The following is a 26,219-nucleotide window of genomic DNA, read 5'->3' on the forward strand; positions in this document are numbered from 1 at the left end:
CATAGAAGAGCGCTGTGACAGAAAAAGCACAACCCCCAATATGGGGGTGTCTGAAGCGAGGAACAGAGATGTGAAGTGCAGCCGCAGAGCACTAATGCCGAAAAGGAACAGAAGGACAGAATTTGGTATGTACCAACTCAGAGCCTGAGCCATAAAAAGTCTGATGAACAATGCATAGAGTCTTAAACTTCAAACGTTGTAATACAGAAAGCCAGTGAAGAGACATGGCAACCAGGGAAATAGAAGTGTAAAACATGGTGCGAGTTGCAACCCTAGCTGCAGAGTTCTGAAGGATCTGTAGAATTTGAAGTGGGTAGGCAAGCTAACCCAAAAGCAAAGAGTTGCAGTAGTCAAGGGACCCATATACCATAGACGAAACAACAAGAGGACACAAATGAGGCAGCAGGTACAGGATTACTTTGCAAAAAACACAGAGTTTAAGATGAACCAATTGACACACCGAGCTGACTTCAGCCACAAGGGAAAGGGAGGCAGAAAGCTTAACTCCCAGGCAGGCTTGGGTAGTGGACCTAGAACTGACTCAGAAAGTGCTAGGATGGGTTGTGTTCAACCGTCTTACCAATTTCTTAGACATCCACAACCTTCGACACCACCTACAAGCAGGTTTCCGCTCATGTCACTTCACGGAAACTGTTGTGATGAATGTGTCCAACTTCATTGCATCTGCTAAGCACTCCAACCTATCACTCTGATCTCCTTAATACTCTTTCGTATTGGGATTTGCGAGCAAGCCCTTGCCTGAATTGAATCCTACCTTGCACTGCGCCAATTGTCTGTCTGCTGGAGCAACACGCCTCTCAGCTCACTCCTCTAACTATTGGTGTTCCACAAGGCTCTGTTTTAGCTCCTGCTTTACACTCTACACCTCTGCTCTTGGGGGAACTACTGTCCTCCTTTAGGTTCTCGTACCAACTAGATTGCGGTTAGCACCAAATCTTCTCTTTTCCTGAACTCTCCTCTGATCTCTCTATCAAAATGTGCGACTGTCTGCCATTAAATATTGAATGGCTGTGCACTCTCTTATGTAAAACGCTACCAAATCAGAGGTGCTCGTCTTCCCTGCCAAAAACCCATCTCTGCATATCCAGTTTCCGCCCAACACTCTCCCATACTCTTGTTCAGCTAGAAACCTAGGTGTTATCTATGACCATTCTCACTCCACCTTTACTTTCTTCTCCAAAACTGGAGCAGCAGCTTGCCTTAAACTCCCACATATTAGGAAAATCACGAACCACCTTCCTTTCAACACCGACAATCTTCTCTTAACCACTCTTGTCTTCTCTAAACTGGACAACTGTGCCAGCACCCTTTTGGTCTCCGCAACTATGCCTTCTGCCCTCTCGAAAATATCATTAACTTCGCTACCAGGCCCCTCTTTGAACTCTCTCAATTCACACCTACTTCCTCGTACCGTCACTAGGCAGGATGGCTAACGATTTAAATCCAGGGCTAGATTTAAATTTCTTCTCCTGGTTCACAAATCTATCCACGGTAAGGTACCACTGTACCTATCTATTCTCCAACTCTACAAGCCACCTCGTAATCTCTGCGGTGCCTCCTACACTACCCGTGTGGCTCCTCACCCTCCCTGTGCTTCCTCTTGCTTCAACTCCATCTCTCTTCTTGTTCCACTTGCATGGAATTCTCTTCCCCTGGACATCTGAGAAACAATCCACACAGATTTGTTCAAAAACAAACTAAAAGCCTTCCCTTCCACACTTCAGAGTTACCCTCTTAACCGACCTCCCATCGGCCTGCTAGCTAACATTTTTCCCTCCCCACCAAACCGCTTCTGTCCCTCACTTCCATTGCCTCCACTCTAGCACTTCACCCATCATGGTCACAACCCGAACACAGCTGGCCGTACCGCCTACCTGCACTTACAAATGTGCAATGTTCGTTGTCCTTGATCTATTTATTTAATTTATTTATTGTTTGTTTATACATGAAGTAAATACTGTTTCAAAGCACCTACAGGGCAACAGGGAGGGGACAAGGGGATATGAAACAATTGAACGATTAATACAATTAAATACATAAGGAAATATTAAATACAGTTGGGGGCAAACCCACTATGCCTTGTGAGTGTTCAGAATGTGCAAAGGCAGAAGGGAGGGGGAATGTGATAGGTGTTATGGTGCTCATGGGTGAGCAACAGGTGAAGTGCAATGTAGGGTAAGTGCCAGCCTCCAGGGAGGACGAGGGGCTGAGGCAGGTGCTGAGGAAAGACAGAATGTGGGGGAGAGATTTTGGTGTGGGAGGTCAGGGCCCAGAAGATGCATAAGGGCCCTGCACACCAAACAAGCAACTGAGAGATTAGCAGAGAAGAGAGGGGGGTGGGGTGAGGTAAAGAGGAAAGTCTTGGGGAGCTTCTGGAATTTAAGAAAGTCCTGCTCAAGATGAAGAGGGAGGCTGTTCCAAAGAAAGGAGGCAGCAGAGGAAAGCAATTGACCACCTACCCTCTGTTTAGCGAAATGCGTTACACACAAAGTGTTAGTGCCAGAGGAGCGCAGGGGTCTAGAGGGGGAATATTTAGTAAGAGAGAGTTGCAGATAGTGTGGTCCCTGGCCCCAGACAGCCTCGTGGATGATACAGAGGGTTTCAATTTAATTAGTTAAGCAACCGGGAGCCAGTGAAGACGTTTTAAGGCAGGAGAGATACTGTCTCTTGGCTTGAGGCCAAGGATAAGTCTTGCTGCCCTATTCTGGATTAGCTGTAGAGGTCGTAGAGTGGAAGAAGGGAGATTCAGGAGGAGGCTATTGCAATATTCACGACTAGAGAGAACCAGGGCTCGGGTAACATTGAGCTTCTGGGGGGGAAGGTGAGAAAAGGTAGAAATCATTTGAGAAGGAAGAGCTGGAAGTGGGACTTCTTGGCAATGTCCTGAGTGTGAGGGAGGAAGGAAATAAAGAGGAGTCAAAGAGGTCTCCAAGGTGTCTGGCTTCAGAAGAAGGAGCAGGGGGAAGAGCCCAAGAAGAAAGACCAGAGTGAAGGGACGAAGTCTGGGGCAGGGGTCCCAATGGGAAGTATCTCCGTTTTGCTGGCATTGAGGCAGCGATCATTGGAAGTGCACCAGGCCTGGAGGGTCAGCAGTAAGTTTGAAGAAGAGCTGTGTGTCGTCAGCATACCACTGGAAGTTGGGGGAGAAGGCGAGTGAGGAGTGACAGCTGAGCGAGGTACATATTGAAAAGCCAAGGCGAGAGGATAGAGCCCTGGTGGATGCCACAGGTGGAGAAGGAAGTAGGAGGAGAAGGTGCCCAGGATGACTTGAGAGGAGCAGTCAGCAAGGAGGAGGTCAGCCAGTCCAGTGTCTGCTCTGAAATACCAGGGGTGTCGTGGAGTCTTTGTATGAGTATGGAGTGGTTGACAGTGTCAAATGCAGAAGAGAGAGATCAAGAAGAACGAGGACAGCTGGGGAGTTGGAATCCAGGGATACGAGCAGTTCTTCATGGGTGTTCAGAAGAGCAGTTTCCGTGCCTCTGGATACTCGGAATCCAGATTGATGGTTGTGGAGACCACCAACTAGTTCAGTGTGAAGGTTGAGTTGGAACAGGGCCAACTTCTCCAGCAGTTTCCCCAGAAAGGTGGTGATGGAGATAGAGCGGTATTCGGCTGGACAGGTAGGGTCTGCTGATGTTTTTTTAAGGAGGGGCGCACAAGGGAGTGCTTGAAAGAGGAGGCGAAGGAGCCAGAACCAAAGGATATATGTCCACTTATGTAGTGTCCCCGGTGACTGTTCCATTTACTCTGCTCCATAACCTGGTCAGAGTGTCCCTCAAACTCACTGCTTTGTAAGAAGCTCAATGCTTACTGTCAAATTAGTTTTTCTATTGTAATCAAACGAGCATTGTTCCTCCTGAATATAAATAAATCAGGTGTGAAAGAGGAGAGTGAGAACTGTAGGTCAGAAAGAAAGGGAGGAATAGCAGAAGGTTTACATTTCCTATCAGTAATAGGTGAAGCAAGTGGTGAGGAGAGGTCAGAGGGTGAAAAGGAGATGGTGATGGAAACAATGGAGTGATCAGGTAGGGATGGCGTGACTACTATTATTGGCTGTGAGAGAGGAGGATATGGATAAGAGATACAAAGAGTTACCCCTGGTGTGGGTAGGTAGGTTATGGATAGAGTGGAAAGCATGGTCACTAAGAAAAGACTAAAGTTCAGATTGCTGAAAGGTAGTTGGAGAGGAAAGGTTTAAAGTCACCTAAGAGAATGAGGTGATGTTTAGTAAAAAGAGAAGGAGGTGCCCAAGTTAATTTAAAAAAATGGTCTTGTGGGACCAGGAGGGGCGAAAGATGGATATGATGTGAACCGAGTGAGACAGAGCAATAGTAGAGATGGTGAATACAAAGGAAGTAGTAGAGTATGTGGCATTGGAGACTTGTGAGGCATAGAGGTGGGAAGAGCATAGGTGTCCAACGCCTCTACCTCTGCCAGTCAGACGAAGAGAGTGAATAAAAGGTAGTTTGGATTCGTGTAGAGCGGCCAGAGTGGCAGTGGCAGATTGAGAAATCCAGGTTTCAAGGATAGCAAAAAGGTCTAGGTGAGGAGTGCTGGCATGAAATTAGTCACTGATAAAGAAAGTTTTGTTACATACAGACTGAGCTTTCCAGAGTGCAATGTTCAGTTGATGTGGTAGGTAAGGAAGAGTACAGAAGTTGAGGCTCAGAGGACAGGCGAGGTGGGTATGCGTTAGGGGATGTATGGTTAGTTCTTTGGTTTTGTTGGAAGTAGGTAAAAGAGAGATGGAGTAGTGCGAGTTTCGAGATGAGTTTTATGATGGGGATAGGAAAGGAGGAAGCTGTAGCGTGAATGTAGAAAGTGTAGGGAGAGGAGAGTAGGAGCAACAGCAGGGGCAAATGCATTAGAGGCGAGTACTGCAGTGTGGAGTAATTAGCAAGCTAGGGGTACTCACAGGTGCAGTAGGTAGAAAAGCAAAGGCTCATAGACGAAGAGGCAAAGAGGCTGGTTAATGGCTGGTCTTCACCCTTCACTGTACCACCCCTGGCTTGACGCCCCTAGGGAGTTCAGAAGCGATGACTCATGCTCTCATCACCTGATCGCCTAGTTTTACTAATAGAAGTGGTGTTGTAAATAGGTCTAGTCGGTTGAACGTTATGTTAGAAGTTCAACACTTACCTTAATGACTTGGATTGTTTTTAACAAGATTAAATATTTAGGGATGTATAATTTAAGTTGAAATTGGAATGTATGTATGATATATGTAATGTGTTTCAATTTCGATAACACCGAAATTATTTTGTTTTTATCAGTGCATTTTTTAAAACAATTTTATTGATTTATTCAAACAAAAAAACAATACAAACCAAACACGCAGTGCATATATCAACAGCTCAGTTGTACATTGCTTAATTTCGGTCACTGCTCCCCTTATCCCACCCCCATTACAAGCCTATTTATTCCCACACTCTGTTCCTGCATCACGTGGTAGGGTCTCCCTTTCCGTGGGTTCTGTCAGATCTTGCATCGTTCCAAACAATTCCGCTATTAATGATTTCCATGCCATCAGGGTTCCCACCTCCTCCTCTCCCCCTACATAGCTCGCCTCTTGCCATACCATGGTTTCTGCCTCCGCCCATTTCTGCAACTCTTTCCACCACACCTCCACCCGTGGTCTGTGACATGTCTTCCATCCCATGGCAATCCTTTTTGCGAGCACATATGCTAGATCTTTCAATTTACTAACATGCTTTAAGTTTCTGCGATCTGGGGAACCCCCCCAGCAAGCAGGCCCAGACTGTATCTATAATAATCGTGACCCCCTTTTCCGCTAGTTTCTGTGCTACTTCACCCCAGAAACGCTCAATAACCGGGCATGACCAAAACATGTGTACCATGCCAGCCTTTTCTTCATCGCATTTGGGACATGCTTGTCGTCCAGAATTTTCAAACCTAGATATCCTCTGGGGTGTCATATATGCCCTGTGTGTAATATATAGTTGTATCTGTTTTAATCTTGCATTCGTCAACACCTTCTTGTGGTACCCCAGGGCACGTTCCCACATCCCGTCCTTTATCGGGGCTCCTACTTCCGCTTCCCAGTCTAGTCTCAATTGTGTTAATTCCTTCCCAACCTTAGACATCATCATCTTGTACAGTCTGGAGATCTCGTGCCCCCCTTCCGTTATGTCATATATCGTATCTATGGTAGCATCTGGTTTTTCTTCCAGTATCGTTTCGGGCCACGTCCTCTGCACCATTCTGCGATACGTAATATATTGGCCCGTATGTAACCCCATTTCTTCCCTCAGCACTTCAAAATCTACGATGGTCCCCTCTTGCCAGATATCCCCCATTGTTACTAACCCCACCGATTCCCAGTGGTTCCTGATTATCATCCTTAGTTGCTTATCTCCCCCTGCCAGTGCAACTAGTGGTACCTGCGGGGAGCATGGAAATGGGTTCTCCATCATCCGGCATGCCGAGCGCCACATCTTCCACCCAAGCATCATCATTTTAGGGCGCTCTTCCATTTCTGTCTTGGGCAGCCAGATCATCTCTCTGAAGTAAAATGGAGCACAATCATGTCCAAACAACCTTGATTCGAGGGCACTTCATCTGAGAGCCATTTGGTGATATACTGCAGTTGGTTCGCTACATAATAGGCCTCATAATTGGGCAGTTTTATCCCCCCTTTTTCATAAAAGTTCTGCAGCTTCCATAATGCCACTCTATTCCGCGTGCCATGCCACAGGAAATCCCTACACACGCTGTTCAGTTTAGTGAAAAACTTCTTGGGTATCAGGTATGGAATATTCCCAAAATAGTGCAGGAGCCTAGGTAGGACCACCATCTTAAGCATTGCCCCATGTCCCATCATTGCTAGGGTCAACTTCACCCAGAATTTCATACAATTCTCGATTTTCTTAATGGCTACCTCGGTGTTGTGCCTTTGTTCCTCTTCCACTGTGTGGTACACTTCTATACCAAGATAATGGAAAGTACTAACCACCTATGGTATTTGTAACACCGGTAACCGTCCCACAGGAATTCCCCTATAACTGCCTAATGGGAAAATACTAGATTTTTGGAGGATTCACCGCTATACCAGACAGCCCCGCATATCTCTCCATCCCTTCCAAGATGTACTGGAGATTTTCCTCCGGGTGTGTCAAGTACAGCAGCAAGTCGTCCGCATATAAGGAGATCAAGTGTCATTCCCCTCCTACCGCGATACCTATAGTATTGTATTGTTGTCTAAGGTATATTGCTAGGGGCTCCAGGGCTAGTATATAGAGCATTGGGGACCATAGGCATCCCTGTCTGGTGCCTCTACAAAGTTCCCATCTTTCGGATAGCACTGATCGTGTTCTAACCCTGGCCAACGGTTCACTATATAGCATCTTCACCCACCGTTTATATCCAGGCCCCATTCTGTAGCCCGCCAAGGCCGCCAGCAGCCACGGCCACTTAACCGAAAGCCCTTACTGCGTCCAAGGACACAATTGCCATTTCGTCCTCGTTCCTGCTCCCTAATTTAACAACCCGTTGGAGTCGTCTATGATTATGAGTTATATTCCTATTCGGGACATAGCCCGTCTGGTCGGGGTGTATTAGTTTGCCAATAACTCTCCGCAGTCTGTTTACCAAGACAGCCGTCAATATCTTGCTGTCTCGGTTCAACATCGACAAAGGTCTGTAGGAGCCACAGCTATGCCCAGGCCTATTAGGTTTGGGAAACGGTATTATGATCGCTTCTCTAAGTGACTCCGGCAGCCGTCCCACCTCAAACGCTTCATTTAACATTTCTAACATTGGGGGAGCACTTCTTCTTTGTATACTTTATAAAATTCACTTGGGAACCCGTCAGCGCCCGGAGTCTTACTAGTGGGCAGCTGCCTCACCACTTCTTCTAACTCCTCTAAAGTAATCGGTGCATCCAGCTCCTCGCTTTCCTCAGCACTTATCTTAGGTAGTCCTATGTCTTCCAGTGTTTCTGTTATCGTCCCATGACTACTTCCCTCCTCATCCCCATATAAAAACCTATAATAATCTGCAAAGTCCTGATTAACTCCCTCTTGGGTGTCAGCTACACTACCATCTTCTCTCGTTATCGTTCTAATCGTGGGTCTGGGGGTTTCGCTCTTGTATAACCATGCCAAAAGCCTTCCTGTTTTATCCCCTCCCGCATGCTGTCTCTCCATATATGTTTTATAGTTGAGGTTACACAGTCTTTCCCATTGCTCCGCACATTTCTGCTGCAGTTTAAGTATCAGCTCCATGTCTCCCTTCATGTTACTTCCACCTCTCAATGCCGTTTCCAGTTCTCTTTCTGTTTCTTGTAGGTCAGCCAAGATCCCACCTTGCAGGCCTTTAGATTTTGTGATGGCTATGCCTCTCATCACAACCTTGAAGGCTTTCCATAATATGCTTGCCGAGTCCACACTACCAGTATTTATCTCAAAGTAGTTTATAATCTCCCCCCTCATATCTTCCCTAAAAAAAGGGATCCTTAAGTGCCTCCACCCGGAGGCGCCATGTCGGAATCCTTGCTCTCGGGGGGTAGTATTGCCATCCGAGGAACAGGGGCGAGTGGTCCGAAAGGACCCTCGCTTTATATTCTGCCTGTGTAATCTCTGTTAATACCTCCGACGTAGCAAAGACATAGTCCAGCCTCGTATGTAACTGCTGCGGGGCAGAATAATGCGAGTATTGCCTTTCTTGGGGGTGTCTCGTCAGCCACACATCTGCCAGACCAAGGTCGTCTAGTAGTGTCTGCAACGCTTTAGCAGCTGGGGCGGGTCTATCCATCTTCCCATCTGATCTATCCACCCTAGGGTTTAATACGCAGTTAAAGTCCCCACCCAAGATCACCGCGCTCCCCATACACATGCTAAGGTTAGTACACAAGGTTCTGAAATATGCCGCCGCATTTTGATTTGGGGGCGTAAGTATTTACAATGCTCATCTCCCTATTCTCCACTAATCCCCTCATTATGACCATCCTCCCATCCGTCTCCGCCATTTCCTGCAACAGTTGAAACGGGACATGCGGCGCCACCCAGATGAGCACTCCCCTAGCATAAGCAGAATATGACGAGCCCGCCGCAAACCCTTTCCATTTCTTCACAACCATCTCCATCTTTTCCCCGTGTCAGGTGAGTCTCCTGCAACAGTGCAATGTCTATCTTTTGTCTGCGCAGGTACAACATGACCTTGTTCCTCTTCAGATAACTATATAGGCTTGTTCCCCATTTCAAACTTCCCTTAACTACACACCTCCCTTCCCTTCCCTTCCCTAACTTTACCCCCCTCCCCCCACCTGTTGCCCAGCTCCATCCCTGGATCTCAGGCACCCCCGCATCTAGCTCTTTCTGGCAATAGCCTGTATTTGAAGCTCAGCAGGGTGAGGTCGCCCTAATGGCTATCCTGCTACTTCTACTATTACTTGGGGGGTAAGGTGCCTATGTTCTGCCGCTCCTATTTGCTGCAATTCAGCCACATACTACTATTCAATTTGCTTATATATTCAATACTCTATATTCCAGTCCGTTACACATCAGCAGAATCAAGGATATCATAACCTGGCTTCAACACTACCCATCCCTACACATCTATCAGTGTCCTTATCAGGTCTCTACTGAGATACCTCGCAGTGTGATATACCAGTATGCATAGAGTGTCTCAGTCACTTATCTTGCTCTTCTTGGGCCCGTTCCGCATCTTGTTCCGGGCAGCCCTGTAGGTCCAGCCATGTTGCAGCTTCCTCTGGGGTGTCAAAGAAGACCATTCTACTTTTGTGCAGCACTTTCAATCTTGCAGGGTACAGAAGCATATATTTGATGCCAGCCGTGCGCAGTCTCCTCTTCACCGCTACATATCTATACCTCTGCCTATGGACCAGCATTGTATAATCAGGATAAGCTGTAATAGTAGCCGAGGCCCTTTCAATCGTTCCCCCTTTTCTAAAGTACTCCAAAATCTTCTTGCGATCTTTATAGTTCAGTATCTTGGCAATTATTGCGCGGGGAGGGGCTCCAGGCTTTGGTTTTCTCATGAGGGCTCTATATGCTCGCTCCACTGTGAATCCTTGCGAGAGTTTATCGGCCCCTATTTCCTGCAGGATCATATTCTCCACATAATCCATAGGGTCCTGGCCTTCTTCTTCTTCCGGCAGACCAACCACACGAATGTTATTCCGTCTCGCTCTTCCTTCGGCCTCCTCTGCGCAGTTCTCCAGGTTAGCCACTTGCTGCTTTAGTATGTGGACCTCCTTTGCGTTATCAGTGCTGGTGGCCGTGTTAGTTTTGACTTCACTTTCCAGGCTGTTCGTTCTGTCTGCCAGCACCCTGACATCTTGTCGCAGCAGGTTGACTTCTATCCTCACGGCGTCTATTTTAGCCTCCAAGGAGGTCCTTAGATCCGCCATTGCTATCCCCCATGAGTCTCTTAGTTCCGTTATAGCCGTTAATATCTGGTGGTTTTCAGTCCCCAGGGAGCCTTCCGTGGGTACATTTGCGCCAGTGTGTGTCGACGTCACTGGGGACTGCAATGTCTTAGCAAACGCATCCATCGTGGGTTGTTTGCTTTTGACCTTGACCACTCTCCCTGTCATATTGTGATCTGGATCAAGTGTCCCAGGCCCCTCTGTTCGTGGCATAGCAATTCTATTACTCTGTTTCGCCGTGATGCCAGTGAGTCACTCCAGGCCTGGGCTGTTATCTTTGGAGTGCCCCGTGTGGTTTTGTGTGCGCTGAGCTATATATTCGGGTGGGTTGTGTCCTCCCACATTTCCAATTGGCCTTACTGCCTCCTGTAGATCGCTACTGGTCCAAGTTGGAAGATCAATCTCTTGGGCACCTTATATTTTACGCCTTCTATCTGTGTCCACTGGGGCCATTTCCATGCCATCTGCCTCCTAGCGCAGTTTTATACCTTGTGCTCTTCCATGTCGGCACTTAATGTGCAGCCATTGCACTCTTCTGGGCCATCTGCCTTTAATTGACGCCTCAGGGATAGTGTGGCAGAGAAGCCACACAGGCATATGCCTCAGACAGAGCGGGAAGGCCTTTTCTTTCCCTTGGCCTCTGGCGCTTTTATTTAGTGAGCACGATGGTATAGTTCCATTTGTAAGAGGTGCTCAATGGGCACCCCCAATAGCTGATAGCTGCCACAGTCAGTGTTTCGCCACAGGTCCCAGGTCCCATACGTACTTATGGGAGAAGGTATCTCCAGTGGACCGCGCTATCTCCCTCAGCGCGGTTCCTACGTTGCTTTTACTCGGCAGAACAACCGTGTTTCCTTCCTCAGTTCTGCTTTGGCGTGCCACTCGTGTTTGCCGAAATTTCACTCAGTGTGAAACCACACTGTGCAGCTCCCCTGGATCTCGCACCGCACAACTTGCCCCACAGCGATTGTATATATCGGCCGTGGTCCGCTTGGCAGCGCTCTGTGGGTGGTTGCAGCCACGGGCCCGGGGGCTCACGGTACTCCTTCAGGGCTTCATCCTGGTTTTAACAGCTTCTACATCCAGCTGTTATTCGCTGCGAGCGCCTCCCTGCCCCAATCAATCCAATATTTAGTATTGGGTGCACGGAGCCAGGGGCGATTTGTTGCATGGCCCGTGCCGTTGTGCTCCCACTTGTATGCTGGCAGCTCCAGCTATTTTCCATCCCATCTCACCTGCCGCGTGGGAGAAGTGCCCGGCAAGCAGCGCCGGTCCCTCTCTCAGTTCGGTCTGACTGCTGGTGATTATTCGAGGCAGCGAGCCTCTGTGCACCGATCTCGCTCGCACGGGTGCCTTTATATTCATAGAGCGCTTGGTGCGCGATCATGGAACCTCAGTTCCTTGTTGGTCCTGCGACCCGTAACTGCTCTCCGCACGGGTCATCCACACTCCTCACATGCAGCCCCCGTATCCAGAAGCACACTCACCTGCGGGCGGCAGGGAGCCGCAGGCTCGACAATCCTGTATAGCTGGGGGGGCCGCACGGGCTCCAGATGCCGGTCCTCACCCTTCCGCACATGTGGTCACCGCACTCGTGACCTGGGTCCGCCCGTCACACCGGGCCCCTCACGATGGTTCTGCGTCCTCGCTGGTGGTCCCCGCTCACCGTTCCGGGCGCAAAGATCCACACAACCTCCAAGGGACAGTGTCCCCTTATCCGCTTTGCGCTCGGGTCTGCAACATTGTTCTCACTGCCGCGGCTGCACCTCCTTTGTTCTCCGCCATTTTGGATACTTTGTTTCGGAGCAGCCGAATGCTTCGAAGTCAATTTCACTTCTGTTGCTTAGTCCGATTTACTTGGCTTTTGTAGTTGTGGCAGAGGACCCATTCACACACCTGTGTCTCTATTCCTGAAGCAGCTTATCCATATTTAGTGCATGTTCTCACGAATCAATCTCGGATCCACGGAGCAGCTCTCTCAGGCACGTCCTATTCCGTGGCCAGTTAGCCACGCCCCCCCCGTTTTATCACAGTGCTTAATGTTTTTTGTAAGCCTTAATGAGCGCTTGTGACAAGGCCAGTTCCTTGGCCTTGTCAAGTGGGGTAGGGAGAGGGAAGTCGTCACATCCCCAAGTAGATTATCGAGTACTTACCCTTACCCCTTGTGCCAGTTTGTTTCTGGGCAGTATAACGTTGTCACACACCATGTCTCCATCCATAGACGCTCGCCACTCTTTTCTTCTCCCCAGAGCCACCATAATACCACAAGGAGCAGGCCAGATCAGAGGGTGAACCGTGGCCTTAGGAGCCAACACCCAGCCAGGCATGACCAGACCTCTGCCTGCAGTGGTCAAGTAACTAAAAAGAGGGAGCAACAGGGCAGCAAAGCGACGCCCACAACAGCAGCACAAGGAAGTTGCTCTGGAGTGGCCCACTACGAATAACCGTTCTGGACTTTGGGAACGCTGGACCACCAGGGACCAATCAGTGGGGTGAAAGAAACCCTGGTAATACTAAGAATTAACAGCAAAGCCTGGTGCGCAATTACAGATTCGGACTTCAGTCCTCCTGGGTCGGCATGATGGTTCTGTGGCAATGTCGTGCAGAGGGTTCCATGTAATAATGTCGCCACAAAAATCTCGCCATGCAAAAATATCGCCGAAAAATGGCCGGTTTTTGTGGCGACATTATTGCATGGAACATGCGGGGGACACCCCCGCAACCCCCAAACTATTTTTCTTCTTTTTTTAAAATGTTTTTTTTTTTTTTGCCCCTGTCCCCATATATATGGTCACCCATATAATATCGCAGCGACCTTTTCCTGGCGATATTATTTACGGCGACCATATATGTGGGGATAATATTACCTGATACCGTGCAGAGAAAGTGAGCAGGGCTTACCCCCCTATTTCGAACATGCGTTGCAAAAGTCACACCTCGGGATGGGAATACGGACCGGGCTTCGGTAGGGAAAGAGGATCAATAAGCAGAGGAGGCGGGATACATAAACAGTGTATGTTATATGATTGAGGTCAGTGGAGTTGGAGATGAAGGACCAATAGACCAGCAGGAGGAAGGATGGAACAGCGAGATGAGGAATTGGTTTTGTGAGAGCAAGGATACCACTGAGTGAATAAGCATGACTATGAAATGAGTGAAAATAGGTAATTTAGTTTACGGAGTGTGTGTTAAGTAGCTGTGCGAGTGGGTATGTTGTAAGTAAGTGGGAGGAGATTAGTGGTAGTAGTGGGAAGAGAGCAGTAGTGTGAAAAGTGTTTAGGAGGCAGAGGAGCCGATGTGTCGGAGTGGTGACAGCAAAGGGTAGAGGTGACGAGTGAAACAGAGTGATAGAAGAGTGGTTGAGAAGGGAGAGGTAAACGTGGGTGGGGATAAAAAAAAGGTCTGTCCATCCGACTAAGTGCAATACACTTACGAAAAGATCCTTATAAAAACGAATGCTGGCTATAGTATGAACCGGTAGAAGTCCCTCAGGGAGCTTAGCAAGCCATCCTTTAGGGGGGGCTTTGTTAGGCTAAAGCAGGAACTAGACAGTAGGACTAACGATCCGTAGCACTAACAACGGCGCTACACACACACACACACGCTACGGCGGGCATCCGAAGCGAGAAAAAAGAGGAGAGAGGAAGAAAACGGCACTGGCACGACTTCCAAACGCCTTCCCCCAGCTAGTGCCTGGGATTGAATCATCTGCCTGCGTCTATTCTGACAGATATTTAGGGAACAGTAAAAGTACATTATATTAAAATAAAAACCTCCTACACCATCCTTGAGTCACGAGCCTTCTGCGACACCCTATAATTGTAAATAAATATATGTTCTACTTTGGATTATTTTAAAAGTGGCTTGTTAAGACATGCATTGTATACCAACGGGTAATGTATCTAAACATTGAATTGAACAATTGTCCGACTTACGCAGAGCCCACCTCCGCAACCAGATGCATTGGGATACTTTGATTTCATATGAACTGACCTCGCAAACACCACTTGTGGATTGTGACTCCTTACGTAGTCAATTATCACAACCTGAATATAGGCCAACACACAGCCCAAGCTGACACACAGGAATTATCCCTATGAGCCTGGTAAACGTGTCTAGTCTACTCGGCTAACGCAGCTGTCACAGTTATCCCATATACTGCTCACGTATGTGATGCTGTTTCAGACCACAGGTCTCCGGCTTCAAGAGATCTACAGTACTTTCAGGCCATACCAGTGACAGCCAAGCACTTTACCACGTCTGCTAAATCGGGGCCGCCTCCAGGCTGTACAGACAACAAGCACATCAGAGCTGCCCATACAAATACAGCTTCTGCCCAAGGGAATGAAGCATGTGACCAATCACATGAGGGCACTTCACCCAGATGGACCAATGTATCACTGTAGGGTAATTCAAGCTGCACACCGGACCACAGGCTTCTGCCATAAAGCAGTGGCCTTAACACTGCTACTGCACACAAGTTATATCAGCCTTTCAACTTCTAGTATTTGGGCCACACTTATGTAAGCAAAGTGTCTCAGCATTGATTTTATGTAAAATATGCGTGTTTGTGAAGTGACGCACAGTTAGATTTGTAAAGAGGACACGCAGAATAAGAAACTATTTGCATTTGCCTATTGGCTGAATTCCCCCCCCAAAAAATATTATTTTCACCTTTTTTTAAACTTTAATGGCATTTAAACAAACAATGTCAACCATGCAGACTTATAAACACCCGGTGGCTTTACAACCACTACCCGAGAAAAAAAAAACCTGAAGAAGAAACCCCAGGAACGACCACAGGACGTAATATACTACTGCATATGTATTGGCTCCCTCCCGCCCCCCCACCATCCCCTGAGTTCCGCTGGGCCAGGCCTATTCTCCGGTCCCCGGGCTAGGCTTTGACCGTCTCCATCTTTGGCATTAGTGGACCCCATTCTTCCATGTGGGACCCCAGGTAGTCATTAACAATGGCAGTCAACCTCTCCATCACAATGATGTTACATAGCTTCTGTTCCCACTCCCTCATTGTGGGTGCCTCCCCCGTGACTTCCACTTCTGCTCAATCGCCAGTCTCCCTGCACTCAACATGGCTTTGCATACCCTGGGCAGCCTATATTACTCCCGGTCACTAGCCAGGATCCCCAGCAACATCTGGAACGGGTCCATGCTCAGCTGTACCTCTTGAGTATTCCTTAATCCAACTAAGAGTTCCTGCCAGAAAATACATATTTTTGGGCAATGCCACCACATATGGGATGTGCCCACCTGGCCACAGCCCCTGGGTCACATGGGAGAAGCCCCCCGAAACATCTGTGAAACCTTCAATGGTCTCTGTGCCGCCCCTGTAAAATGTTATAGTTGTGCTCGACGGTCGAGGTGAAGAGGTTGCCGTGGAAAGGGATCCAGAAGATCTTGGCCCAGACCTCATCCAAGATCTCCTTTCCTGCTAGTTCCACCCAATGCCTTTTAAATGCGTGTCTCCCAACCTCGGAGGTGGATACCAGGAACTTGTATATGCTCGAAGGGGACCTCTTCCGCACTGTCGCTGTGTCCAACCATCTCTCAAACGGGGTAAGCTCCCGGGAGACTGGGCGTGCCACTTTGGATCTGTGAAGATCCCCTTTTCCCCTCAGGAACTCGAAAATCATGATCCTGTCCTGCCCTAGGCCCACCCGTGCCTCCTGAATTGGACGTTCTCAAACAGTTGGCCCACAATCTCTAGGCCTCCGTCCGACCCTTGTTGAGCCCACTTCATCCCCTGCCTTGCCAAGTCAAATGGGAGACCCCAGATCGATTCCATGGGTGAGGGACATGACAAGAAAGTCCTGTTGGCTCCTCCATCCCTCCATAGGCCCCATAGTGCATCCAAAGCGGGGTGCACCCTCTCCCCCCTCAGTATCCGCTCAAAAGGTAGTCCCTAACCTTCAGAGGTTGCACCATTAGGTCTTCCAGGTACGACCAATATGTTCTTAGCTCCTCCCTAGAGTGTTCCAACAGCACCCTTAATTGGGCAGCTTTATAATACAAGAAGGGGACTGGGTAGCCAAAGCCCCCCTGGTCTTATGAGGGTGGCCCATTTTGCCCTCGACCTCCTGTTCTGCCATACGAATTTCAATAGCACTCCCTTCGAGTCTCTGAAAAAAGGACACCAGGAGCCTCTTTGAGAGGTCTGAAAATAGATAGAGCAGGCGGGGGGAGTATGTTCATCTTTACTTATGTAATGCATCCATACCAGGACAGAGTGAGGGGCTGTCACCTCTTAACGTCCTCTTTTATCTTTGCCAGTATTGGATGGAAGTTATGGATAGGAGAAAAGGGGGGGGCTCTAAAATAGAACACTCCTGTGCTGAGCTCGGTATTAGGTCTGTGCAAGGTCACAGGTGGGGAAATGTGAACCCAACACCTTTTGTAATGAAGTAGTCGGAATTCCTGGTTACCTTGCGGCAAGTTACTTTCATTGAATCTTGTGACTGCAAAGATTTTCACGCAGAATGCGGAGTATGAAGGTGTGTTTCTTTAATAGTCATAAAGTAGACACATGGTGTAAGGAGTGGTCAGCCGACGCGTGTTTCGAACCCAAAGGTTGCTTCTCAAGGCTATGAGGAAATGTAGATCGTGCAGTATGGAAAGAAACTGGGATCATAAAGAGCCGTGTGGCAGGACGTTCAATGTTGACCTCATAGGAATTCAAGGTTTTTGCCAGACGTTCGCCAAAAATGCAGCAAACGAGTTAATGATCCCCTTAGACCATGTGTCTACTTTATGGCTATTAAAGAAACACACCTTCATACTGAAATGTTTTAACTTTTGTTTGTGAACTGACAGTTTACATCTGAAATTCATTAAGTCTTTCCAAAGTCTAGCTCATAACACGCAAATTTTAATGACAGTATTCCCTTATGAGAGGAAAGCATTCTGCGCCTCTGCTTTATATCTGGCACCTGTTGAAATACCCACAATTTCCATCATTGTTAGAGACTAGATAAGTGGGCTACCTTCCCTGCAACCACATTCACTCAAAGGAAAACTCCTCACGGTCACCTATGGAGATGATGGATAGATACAACTATTCTGGTTCAACGTTTGATGCCTATGGAGCAACACGCCTCTTCCACTCATAGAGAAATGCCTGTACAGATGTTCCTACAAAATAAGTGTCTGGCTGCCACTAATCTCTGGTTCCCTCCAATTCGCCATAACAGTTCCTTTCATGGTTTGCCATTTGAGACAATATAGCTCCCATGGTTACAGGATGACTGTTAACACTCACTTAATGATATCCAGTACTTTTCCTCATTTCCTAGGTTCATGGGCTAGTCCCATACCAATGACCTCAGTCATTATGTCTTGATCCACATAATGGCATCTTTCTTGGCATTGTGCGTTTGGAATCTCATCTCCCAGGAGGGGATGGGAGAATCTGAGGAAATCCTAAACGGGACTTGGTTCAGTCAGGGACACTGTTCACGGGATCACTCACCTGAACATAATAAATTCCCTTTCACTGCCTCACGTGCTCTCCTCACAGACAGCTCAAAGCAGTCATTAGCTCAGTCAATGAACAGTCATGCAGTCACTGCGAAACAGTTACTGTGCCTTCCAGTGAACAAGGAGACAAACATGCTGCCACCCACTGCCAGACACCAGCCCCTGCGGTGCAGAGCCACCCAACCAATGAACAATCAACATGGCACCACACCATGAGCTACTGGTCTGAAAGCTTAACCCCACAGAGAGAAGCAGAAAGGACAGCCATGCTCAGAATTACATCCAAGCTATATTCACGGCTGTACCCAGAAGGTTCCATGCCAGACAAATTACAGGTAGAATCACTTCTATCCGGACTGAAATGGCACCCATAAACGTCCGAGAAAGGATCGTCCATAGAGACACAGCTGACAAAGGTTGATTCATCACTTAGGAAGGGCTAAGCCAAGATCCAATTGTGCTTGAGAGTGGGTTCTTACACTTCTTTCACTGCACAAGTCTTGCTAACAGACTTTAACACTTTCTAAAATGCTGTAGCAGATGGATACGAGTGCTCTGTCCTGCTGAACAAACTGGCACACACAGATGCACGCATCCTCAGACCTTACATCTGGCTGTGTTATATTGTTTGTTTGTTTATTTATTTGGTAATGCGCTCCAAGCCCGTGGGCATCTGGGCGCAACAATACAAGAAGACTCGAAACTTAGTTACAGTGCATGACACAGGCTATTACAGAAAAAACAGTGGTCACTTACAATAGGTGGTACAATACATATAGAATAACAAGGGTTAAGCGCATAAGAATAACATCTTAACAGGTTATAACGTTTCCGCTAGGATGAGGATCGTTGCATGTCGTTGTTGTGCAGCCATTTGAGAGCGTAGGATCTGAATCTTGTGTAAGGTAAAGGGCGTCTAAGGTCAGCAGCGATGATCGGGGGGGACGCGGGGGGGGCAGTGGCCGCAAGGAGACAAGTGGACGTCTGAGACAGACACACTGCACAGAAGAATATGGCTTGCAGATCACATTTGAAGGCAAGAAAAAGTCTCATCATGTTTTTCAGGAAAAAATGCAGTAACAGTGAAGTATTCTGAAGCCTGCCTTCACGCATGCCAAGTCCTCCTCCTTTTGGAAGTCAAAATGCATCAGTAAATAGTACCATTCAGTGGCCAACTCAGCCAACAATCAAGGATCAGCAGGATTAGGGAACAATAGACTGCAATCAGTCACCAATTAAACTGTTTTTTCATTAATCTCATCTTAACAAATCATCTGGGATGAACAATGAACACACTGTGGACTGGGGTCAAAGATGTAGAAATCAAGCTAGTAGTTTATTCTTGAAATCACTAGGCTCAGGTTCGGGTCTCATCACCAAGTAAAGGAGAGAGCAACCCACGGACATCCAGTCGGCTCACTGCAGGATCAACCGACGTATGCGCAACCCTCTCACTGCTAGCATGTTCATGGTTCCATGAATCATCCCACTCATGACATCTTCTCTCTCTGTCACTCAAGTATGCCATCATTCAGGATGCAACAAATAAAGAGAACAGATCGGCAGCACTAAACATCTCTTTCATAAGTGTAAAAGTTCTGGGGGCCCTTCTACCGAGAACGAACACGGACAAATAACCTGTTCTCTGGGGAGGCTCCCTCTCTGGAGGGTCTACAGCCACGTTTCAGCTCACAGTACCTTTCATAGAGGAGAAATAAGTGTTTGCATATCAGTCTGGTCCCACCCACTTGGGCAGTCCAGCACCGAAATGCTGGGCAATATTCTGGAGTAACCCAGTGTAATCCAGACGTGGACCCCTTGCTCACTGTGCCTTAGAGAGGCTCAGCTTCACCTCACTGAGGAGACCCAGCAAGGCCGAAACACGTGTCTGGGGCTGCTGATGGTACTCTTCTTCAGAGGAGAATACCTAGCATTTCGGTGCTGCACTGCCCTTGTGGGCGGGACCAGAATGATATGCCAATGAACATGTGTCCTCTTTGAAGAGTGCAGTGAGCTAACAGCGTGGTTGTAGACCCTCCTGAGAGGGAGAAATTCCATCGAACAGGGTATTTGACCCATGTTCTTACTCAGTATAGGGGCTCCCACACTCTTGCCCAATCTCTTTCATTAGTCCCTGAAAACACAAGGTGGTCCAAGTTCAAGACAAGGAAATTAGAAGAATGCCCCAGTATCACTACAGCCTCCATCACAAAATAATATCAGAAATGTCACTAAAACATCTACTCTATATCAGCTGCTCCCTCGTGATCGCTGAAGCCTCTCCCTGCAGAATACACTCCCCATCGACCCAGACTACCTTTCGCTGGGGAAAGAAAAAAAAAAGGATCAAGATCTTTATCAAAAAAGCCCCTTCAGGAGGGGTTCACCCAACAGCACCTCTTGAGATTAATAATTCTGCATTTGTCAAAGATGCATTACCAAGACTTCAACTATAAAGGTCTTGGACGATGTCCTCAACCTCATGTACAAACCAAATTATGGACAAAGGGGACCCCTGTCTCCGTGTCCTGCTCAACCTCTCCTCTGCCTTCAAAATCTTCAAACAGTATGCCTGCTCAACATCCTTGCCCCTTGCATGGTATTGGAGAATACAGCTCTGCACTGGTTCCCCTCACAGGGCTATAGCAGCCTGAGCAAATGGGAACCAAAGGATCACATTGGCACTGGGTCACCTTGGGAGTGCAACAAGGATGCACCCTCTCCCAAGTTACTGTCAACCTTTACATGGATCCACTGAATCCCCTAGCACAAACAGGGATCGAAGTGTAAGTAGTGGAAATATGTAACCCTTTGACCACCCCCGTCCCCACCAAATAACGACCCTAGCCACCCTCGATGCAAACCCCATACCTGGGTCCTGACTTTCCTCCATTGCATCCCCTAAGGCTGAGTATAATAACTTTATTACCAACACTGACAGAAACAGTGAAAGAAAGAAAATGCATCTTAAATTAGCAGCCTTACATACATTCATTGTCCCACACATTATGCAAACACAAACGTGCCCTTCTCTGCCGTATAAGAACCGTGCTGCAAGTTACAATAAGGAAGAGAATAAGGGCATATTTACCAAAAAGTAGAACTACGTCGTACCCTTCCGTTCCCGCCCACTTCGACCTCTGGGCACAACCCAGCAACATTAAGATCCTCCAATAGGCCAATCATACACAGCTCCACCTCAAGTTCAACAGTGTTGTCGAAAATAACTGCCTAGTATAGTGCCTCCAAATTGTCTAGGACATGATGCCAAGCAGGCACCTGAACCTTAATGTGGTTCTCATCATTTGATATGTTTGTGCTCATGGGATGGTGCACTCGTGGTGTAACAAGGGTACGATAATTATCCAACATTGTGCTCATGATGTGACACTGTTCTCTTGAAGAGATGACGTTGTGTTTATGAGATCGTGTTTTCCTCATTTGATTTAGTCAAGAACGAACAATCCTGTGTGCATTGACTACTTATTTGCTGTGTTCATGATTCGATACTGCTTTGCTCACTACGTGCGCATACTTTGGCTGTTCTTTTATAAATCATAAACATACATATCAAGATGACAACGTCATTGCGCTTACAAGCACTTGGGCATGCAGCTGTAAAGTAAGAGTCAAAATCAATAAGGCAAAAAATAAGTTGTTCTTTTTTTCAAAAGCATAAGTGTTTGGCCACAGAACATATAGGTCAGTTATAGGGTGCCAGTGATAGTATCATGATGTCATTCGCGTGAACTGCTGGCACTCTGTAGCTGGCTACTGTCAGCTCCCTATACTTCCCTCCCGCCCCCAATTAATTACCTGCATCCTCTGGAACTCCTCCTCTGATAGAGCCTGCGCCATCTTCAGACAGGGTCTGGGGGCTGTACTATTGGGCAGTGGGGTGACTACTTTGCCACCCCGGAGTACGAATGGATTGGTGCTAGGGGTAGGGTGTACTAGTCTCTAACACCTGGGGCAGACACAGGGGCTACTAGGTCGTACCACCCTTCACATGACTGTCAGTGCTCAACATCAGGCACAGCGGACCGTACCATTTACATGAGGGGTGCACTTTTATCGTGTCCTGAATGGGGAGCGCGAACTACAATTTAACCACCTTCGGGCAATCGTAGAACCACTATCAGTAGAATCTTTTCACTAGCAAGAGTAGGAGAACTCCATTTGACAACGATATCGGGATACTTCCGGGATGAATACCACCCCCATACAAGGTGCATAGGGTAGAGCCCCCTCGAGCAGGCCACACCAATAGTGACAGCACGGGGAAGGATATAAGGCTCGGGCTCCAGTCCTGACCCAAACCTTCTGCTGCGCTTAACTGTGAGACGTGAGAAGATTACAAAACGGGATTACGAGTTCTTCACTACCAGGTGGGCGCAAGGCACCGTCAAGCAGAAACGCTCCATTATTAAGCAAGCATTCGACCCCCTATTTTAAGCGACACTTTGAAACGGCCCAAAACAAACACTGACATCGACAGAGAAGACAGACCAACAAAGCACGCACACCGGCTTTAAACCACTAGAATGCTCAGGTTCATTCTGTTGGCAGACAACACGCAGGGCACCACCTGTGATCTGTGAAACTGCGCTTCCTGTGTTGGAGCTGCGCCAATTCTGTTTAACATATTTTCGTAGCCGAAATGTGACACTAATTTCAGAATTGATAGGCAAGTGTGTCCATTGTATATGAAATAATTCAGATTTTCCAGACTATCGTACAGGAAAGTCATTCTCGAGCAACCAACAAAACAAACAAAAGTAACAAAAGTAAACACTTTGTGGAAAGGACAGTCTTTCCATACTTAAAACTCGAACTCTCCATTGTTCCTGTCAGGACGTTTGCGTGATAGAAAGAGGTGTTTATTTGACACCTGGTAAAGAGTAACAAAGATTATTTGAGTCCCAGGGTGAGGATGGGGCAGTACTCACAGTTCATTTCCTGTACCCAGAGCCATAGCTCTCAACCATTTGTGTTGCAAAGGCGGGTGAAATCATCCGATTTTGTTTTTGGCGGGTGAGACGCCCATTGGAATCAATGGGCGTGCAGCAGGCTTGGCGGGTGAGTCAGCCCTTTACAGGGCGGTTGACACCCGCCAAAAGCGTGTGAGTTGAGAGCTATGCCAGAGCAGTTGGCTTCACTGCATGATAAGTGTGCTGGGCCTTTAATGTACCCTGCTAATTGGAGCTCCCATGAGGCTGTTCTCAGCCCTGGTATTACGCTCCAATTCTCAGGGGTCTGTAGCTGTATCACACTCCACAGGAGGACTGGATTCCCTCATTGCAGAGGAGGGCCGAGGCACAACTATCTTCCTCTGCCTCTCTCCTCTTCTCACGTGAATCTGTGTCATTTCGCGCTGAGCGGGCAAACTCTTGTGAGATCTCGCAGTGAACGAGATCTCGCACGACAAGCCCCCACACACCTCCTTTTGCGGGAAAAGCTGGTTCCTAGTTCATGACAAAGTCTGTGAATCTGGTTGGCTTCCTTCTTTCCCGTTGGGGCCGGTTCTGGTCAGTGGCTGCTTTGGGGGGATTGAGTGGTTATGCGAGATCTGGTTGGTTTCCTTCTTTCCCGTTGGGGCCGTTTCTGGTCAGTGGCTGCTTTGGGGGGATTGAGTGGTTATGCGAGAAGTGTCGCAGGGGGCTTGTTCCGCCAGGGTTGCTTCCCGGTATGGTTCCCTCGACCGGGGTGTGGAGCTCATGTGTACCGGTTCATTATGAATTCCTTCTTCCCTAACGTCTTTGGTTGTTGAGGGTTGCTGGCGGACTCCCATGGCTCATGGTCATCTCGTACTCCCTTGGAGGGGCAGGTGGTGGACGCCCTTTTCTTGTACATGGCCACCCTTTCCAGGTTCTACCTTATACCTTCACTGGTGTGGACATGGTTGGTTCCTTTCCATGTGACTTCTATGGCCTTGCTATATTTTGAGCCTGTCGCAGTGTCTTAGTCTGGGAGGCGTATTTTCACTAAGTCTCCTTCATTGACTTATGTGCAATATGCTGCTCTGCGTTTGTCGCCCTGAGATTTCATGATCTCTTTGATCTTTTGCAATCTGAAGACAATGTCTCTCATGTCAATGTCCTCGTCCTCTCGGACTTTGTGTAGCCACGGTGGTACCAGCATGGATGCAGCCCGTCTCCCTCTCAACAGTTGGCATTCGGCGTCAATCGATGTGCTGCTACGGCCTCTTTGACGAGTTTGCATGGATTCATGCCTGATGCGCATGCCAGTTGTAATGCTCCTTTGATGAAACTATTTGATCTTTCTACTAGACCGGTGGCTTTTGTGTGGTACATGCTTGCTCTCAACTGGTGGATATTGTGCATCTTCAGAAAACCTTCCATCGCCCTGGAAACTAGTTGCACTCCAATGTCCATTACGATGTCTTTGGGAAGCCCTTTTCTTTGAAAGACGGAGCTGAGTACTTCTATGACTATGCTTGTGGTGATGTATGGCACAAATTCAACTTTGACCTTTGAGAGATAGTCCACCATGACTACCGCGTACCTGTTGTCGCTCGATATGCCGTCCTACGGGCCAATGAAATCCAGCCCTATTTTATGCAAGATGCCCTGTGTGATTTCTGTGGTACCATGGGTGCTTGCCTCACTTTTAATCTTTTGTCGCTGTGTGTGCACTCGTGGCATCTTTTGATCATTGCCCTGACATCTTGTTCCATTCCAGGCCACCAATATGCATTACGCACTATGCGTCGTGTCATATTGCTACCTAGTTGACCCGCATGTGCTCTGCACAATATCAATTTTCGAATGCCACTTGAAGGAATCACTTGGTCGCCTCTCATTATTAGACCATCAATTTCTGTGATTTCGTCACTAACTTTCAAGTACTGTCGCATACCTTCTGGGACTGCTCTCTCGTTGGTCTACCCTTTGCGGGTCCATTCTACTACTCGGCCCAGGGCGTCATCCCGTACCATTTCTTCCTGCCAATGAGACTCGCTCATCTCCATAAAATCTTTGTTCCTTAGATCTCCTATGGATGTCACAATGCATTTGTCTTTGAGGAATGTAGTTCCCCAGGCACTTTGATACATTAATCTGGACATGCAGTCCGCTTGGGGTTTCTTCCAGCCTGCAATATGGGTGTTCTCATATGTATACTACTGCAGCTTGGCTGCGATTCTTGCTAGGCGTGGTGTCGCCGTTTTTGTGCCGCCAGGGCTCAACATGTGCACCAGCGGTTAGTGGTCGGTGACTAGGCGGAATTTGGTTCCCCAAACGTACAACCTGAAATACTCCACGGCCCAGGTGCACGCAAGCATCTCTTTTTCGACAGTCAAGTCGTTTTTTTCTGATGTGGACAGTGTTATCGACGCGAACACGACAATATTTTCGGTGTCTCCCTTCTTTTGGGTGAGGGTGGCGCCCAATCCGTAAGCGCTAGCGTCTGTCGTTATGTAGGATTCCCATTCGGGATTGAACGGCTTTAGACATGGTGCGTGCAGGATTCTTTTCTTGATTCCTGCAAAAGCCTCAACTTGTTGTGATTCCCATGTGTACTCTGCACCTTTCTTGAGGAGGGCTCTCGAAGGCGGTGTGGTTTTCGGAGAACCTGGGAAAGAATTTCGCGGAATACTCGGCGAGACCCAGGAACGACCGAAGTTCATCTTTAGAAGTCGGGCTGGTGTATCAACTATAGCTTGTAGAAGGTTTTTCTTGGGTCTTACTCCTTCCTTGGAAATGCGGTAACCAGCTATTCTACTTCGCCCACTCCAAATATGCACTTGTTGTGACACAGGTGGACTCCTGCGCTTTGTAGTTTGCCAAGTACTTCTCCTAGCACTCTGTCATGGGTTTCAGTGTTCTTGGTGTATACCAGGATGACATCTTAGAAATACGACACGTTGCTGATGCCGTGCAGCAGTGAGCTCATCATTCTTTGAAAAGCAGAGGCAGCGGATGACAACCCGAAAGGCATTTTTGTATATTGGAATGTGCCGAATGGTGTGATGAATGCTGTGAGTGGGCTTGAGGCCTTGTGCAGATCAATCTGAAAGTAGGCATCACGCATATCAAGTTTTGAAAATACTGTTGCTTCCTTCATCATCAGTATGATTTTGTGGATGCTGGGCAAGGGGAAACTGTCCGTAACCACATCCAGGTTGAAGCTGCGTAGATCTTTGCACACTCTGAACTCGTTGGAGGACTTCTTCTTAATGAGGATCACTGGGTTTAGCCATTCGGATGACTCATCAGTCTCAATCATTCCTTCCTTAGCTGTGATTCGAGTGCCACTCTTTCTGTTGCTGCAACGG

At 47.8% G+C, this 26,219-nt stretch overlaps 1 protein-coding gene across 2 annotated transcripts in view; it reads right to left on the reverse strand.

Annotated features, from left to right (window-relative positions):
• Positions 1-22,318, reverse strand: part of GRIPAP1 (GRIP1 associated protein 1) — a 1,613,923-nt gene extending 1,591,605 nt beyond the window's left edge. Inside the window, exon 1 of one of the 2 annotated variants that reach the window (XM_069645489.1) lies at positions 21,740-22,318. In XM_069645489.1, coding sequence (XP_069501590.1) covers positions 21,740-21,781 — 42 coding nt within the window. In that variant the 5' untranslated portion in view covers positions 21,782-22,318. The remainder of the gene's footprint in view (positions 1-21,739) is intronic. The other variant, XM_069645490.1, reaches the window with a different exon arrangement.
• Between the last annotated feature and the right edge of the window lie 3,901 nt (positions 22,319-26,219).

The sequence above is a fragment of the Ambystoma mexicanum genome, chromosome 2p, assembly GCF_040938575.1.
Source record: "Ambystoma mexicanum isolate Mex_15411 chromosome 2p, UKY_AmexF1_1, whole genome shotgun sequence".
NCBI classification, from domain to species: Eukaryota; Metazoa; Chordata; class Amphibia; order Caudata; family Ambystomatidae; genus Ambystoma; species Ambystoma mexicanum.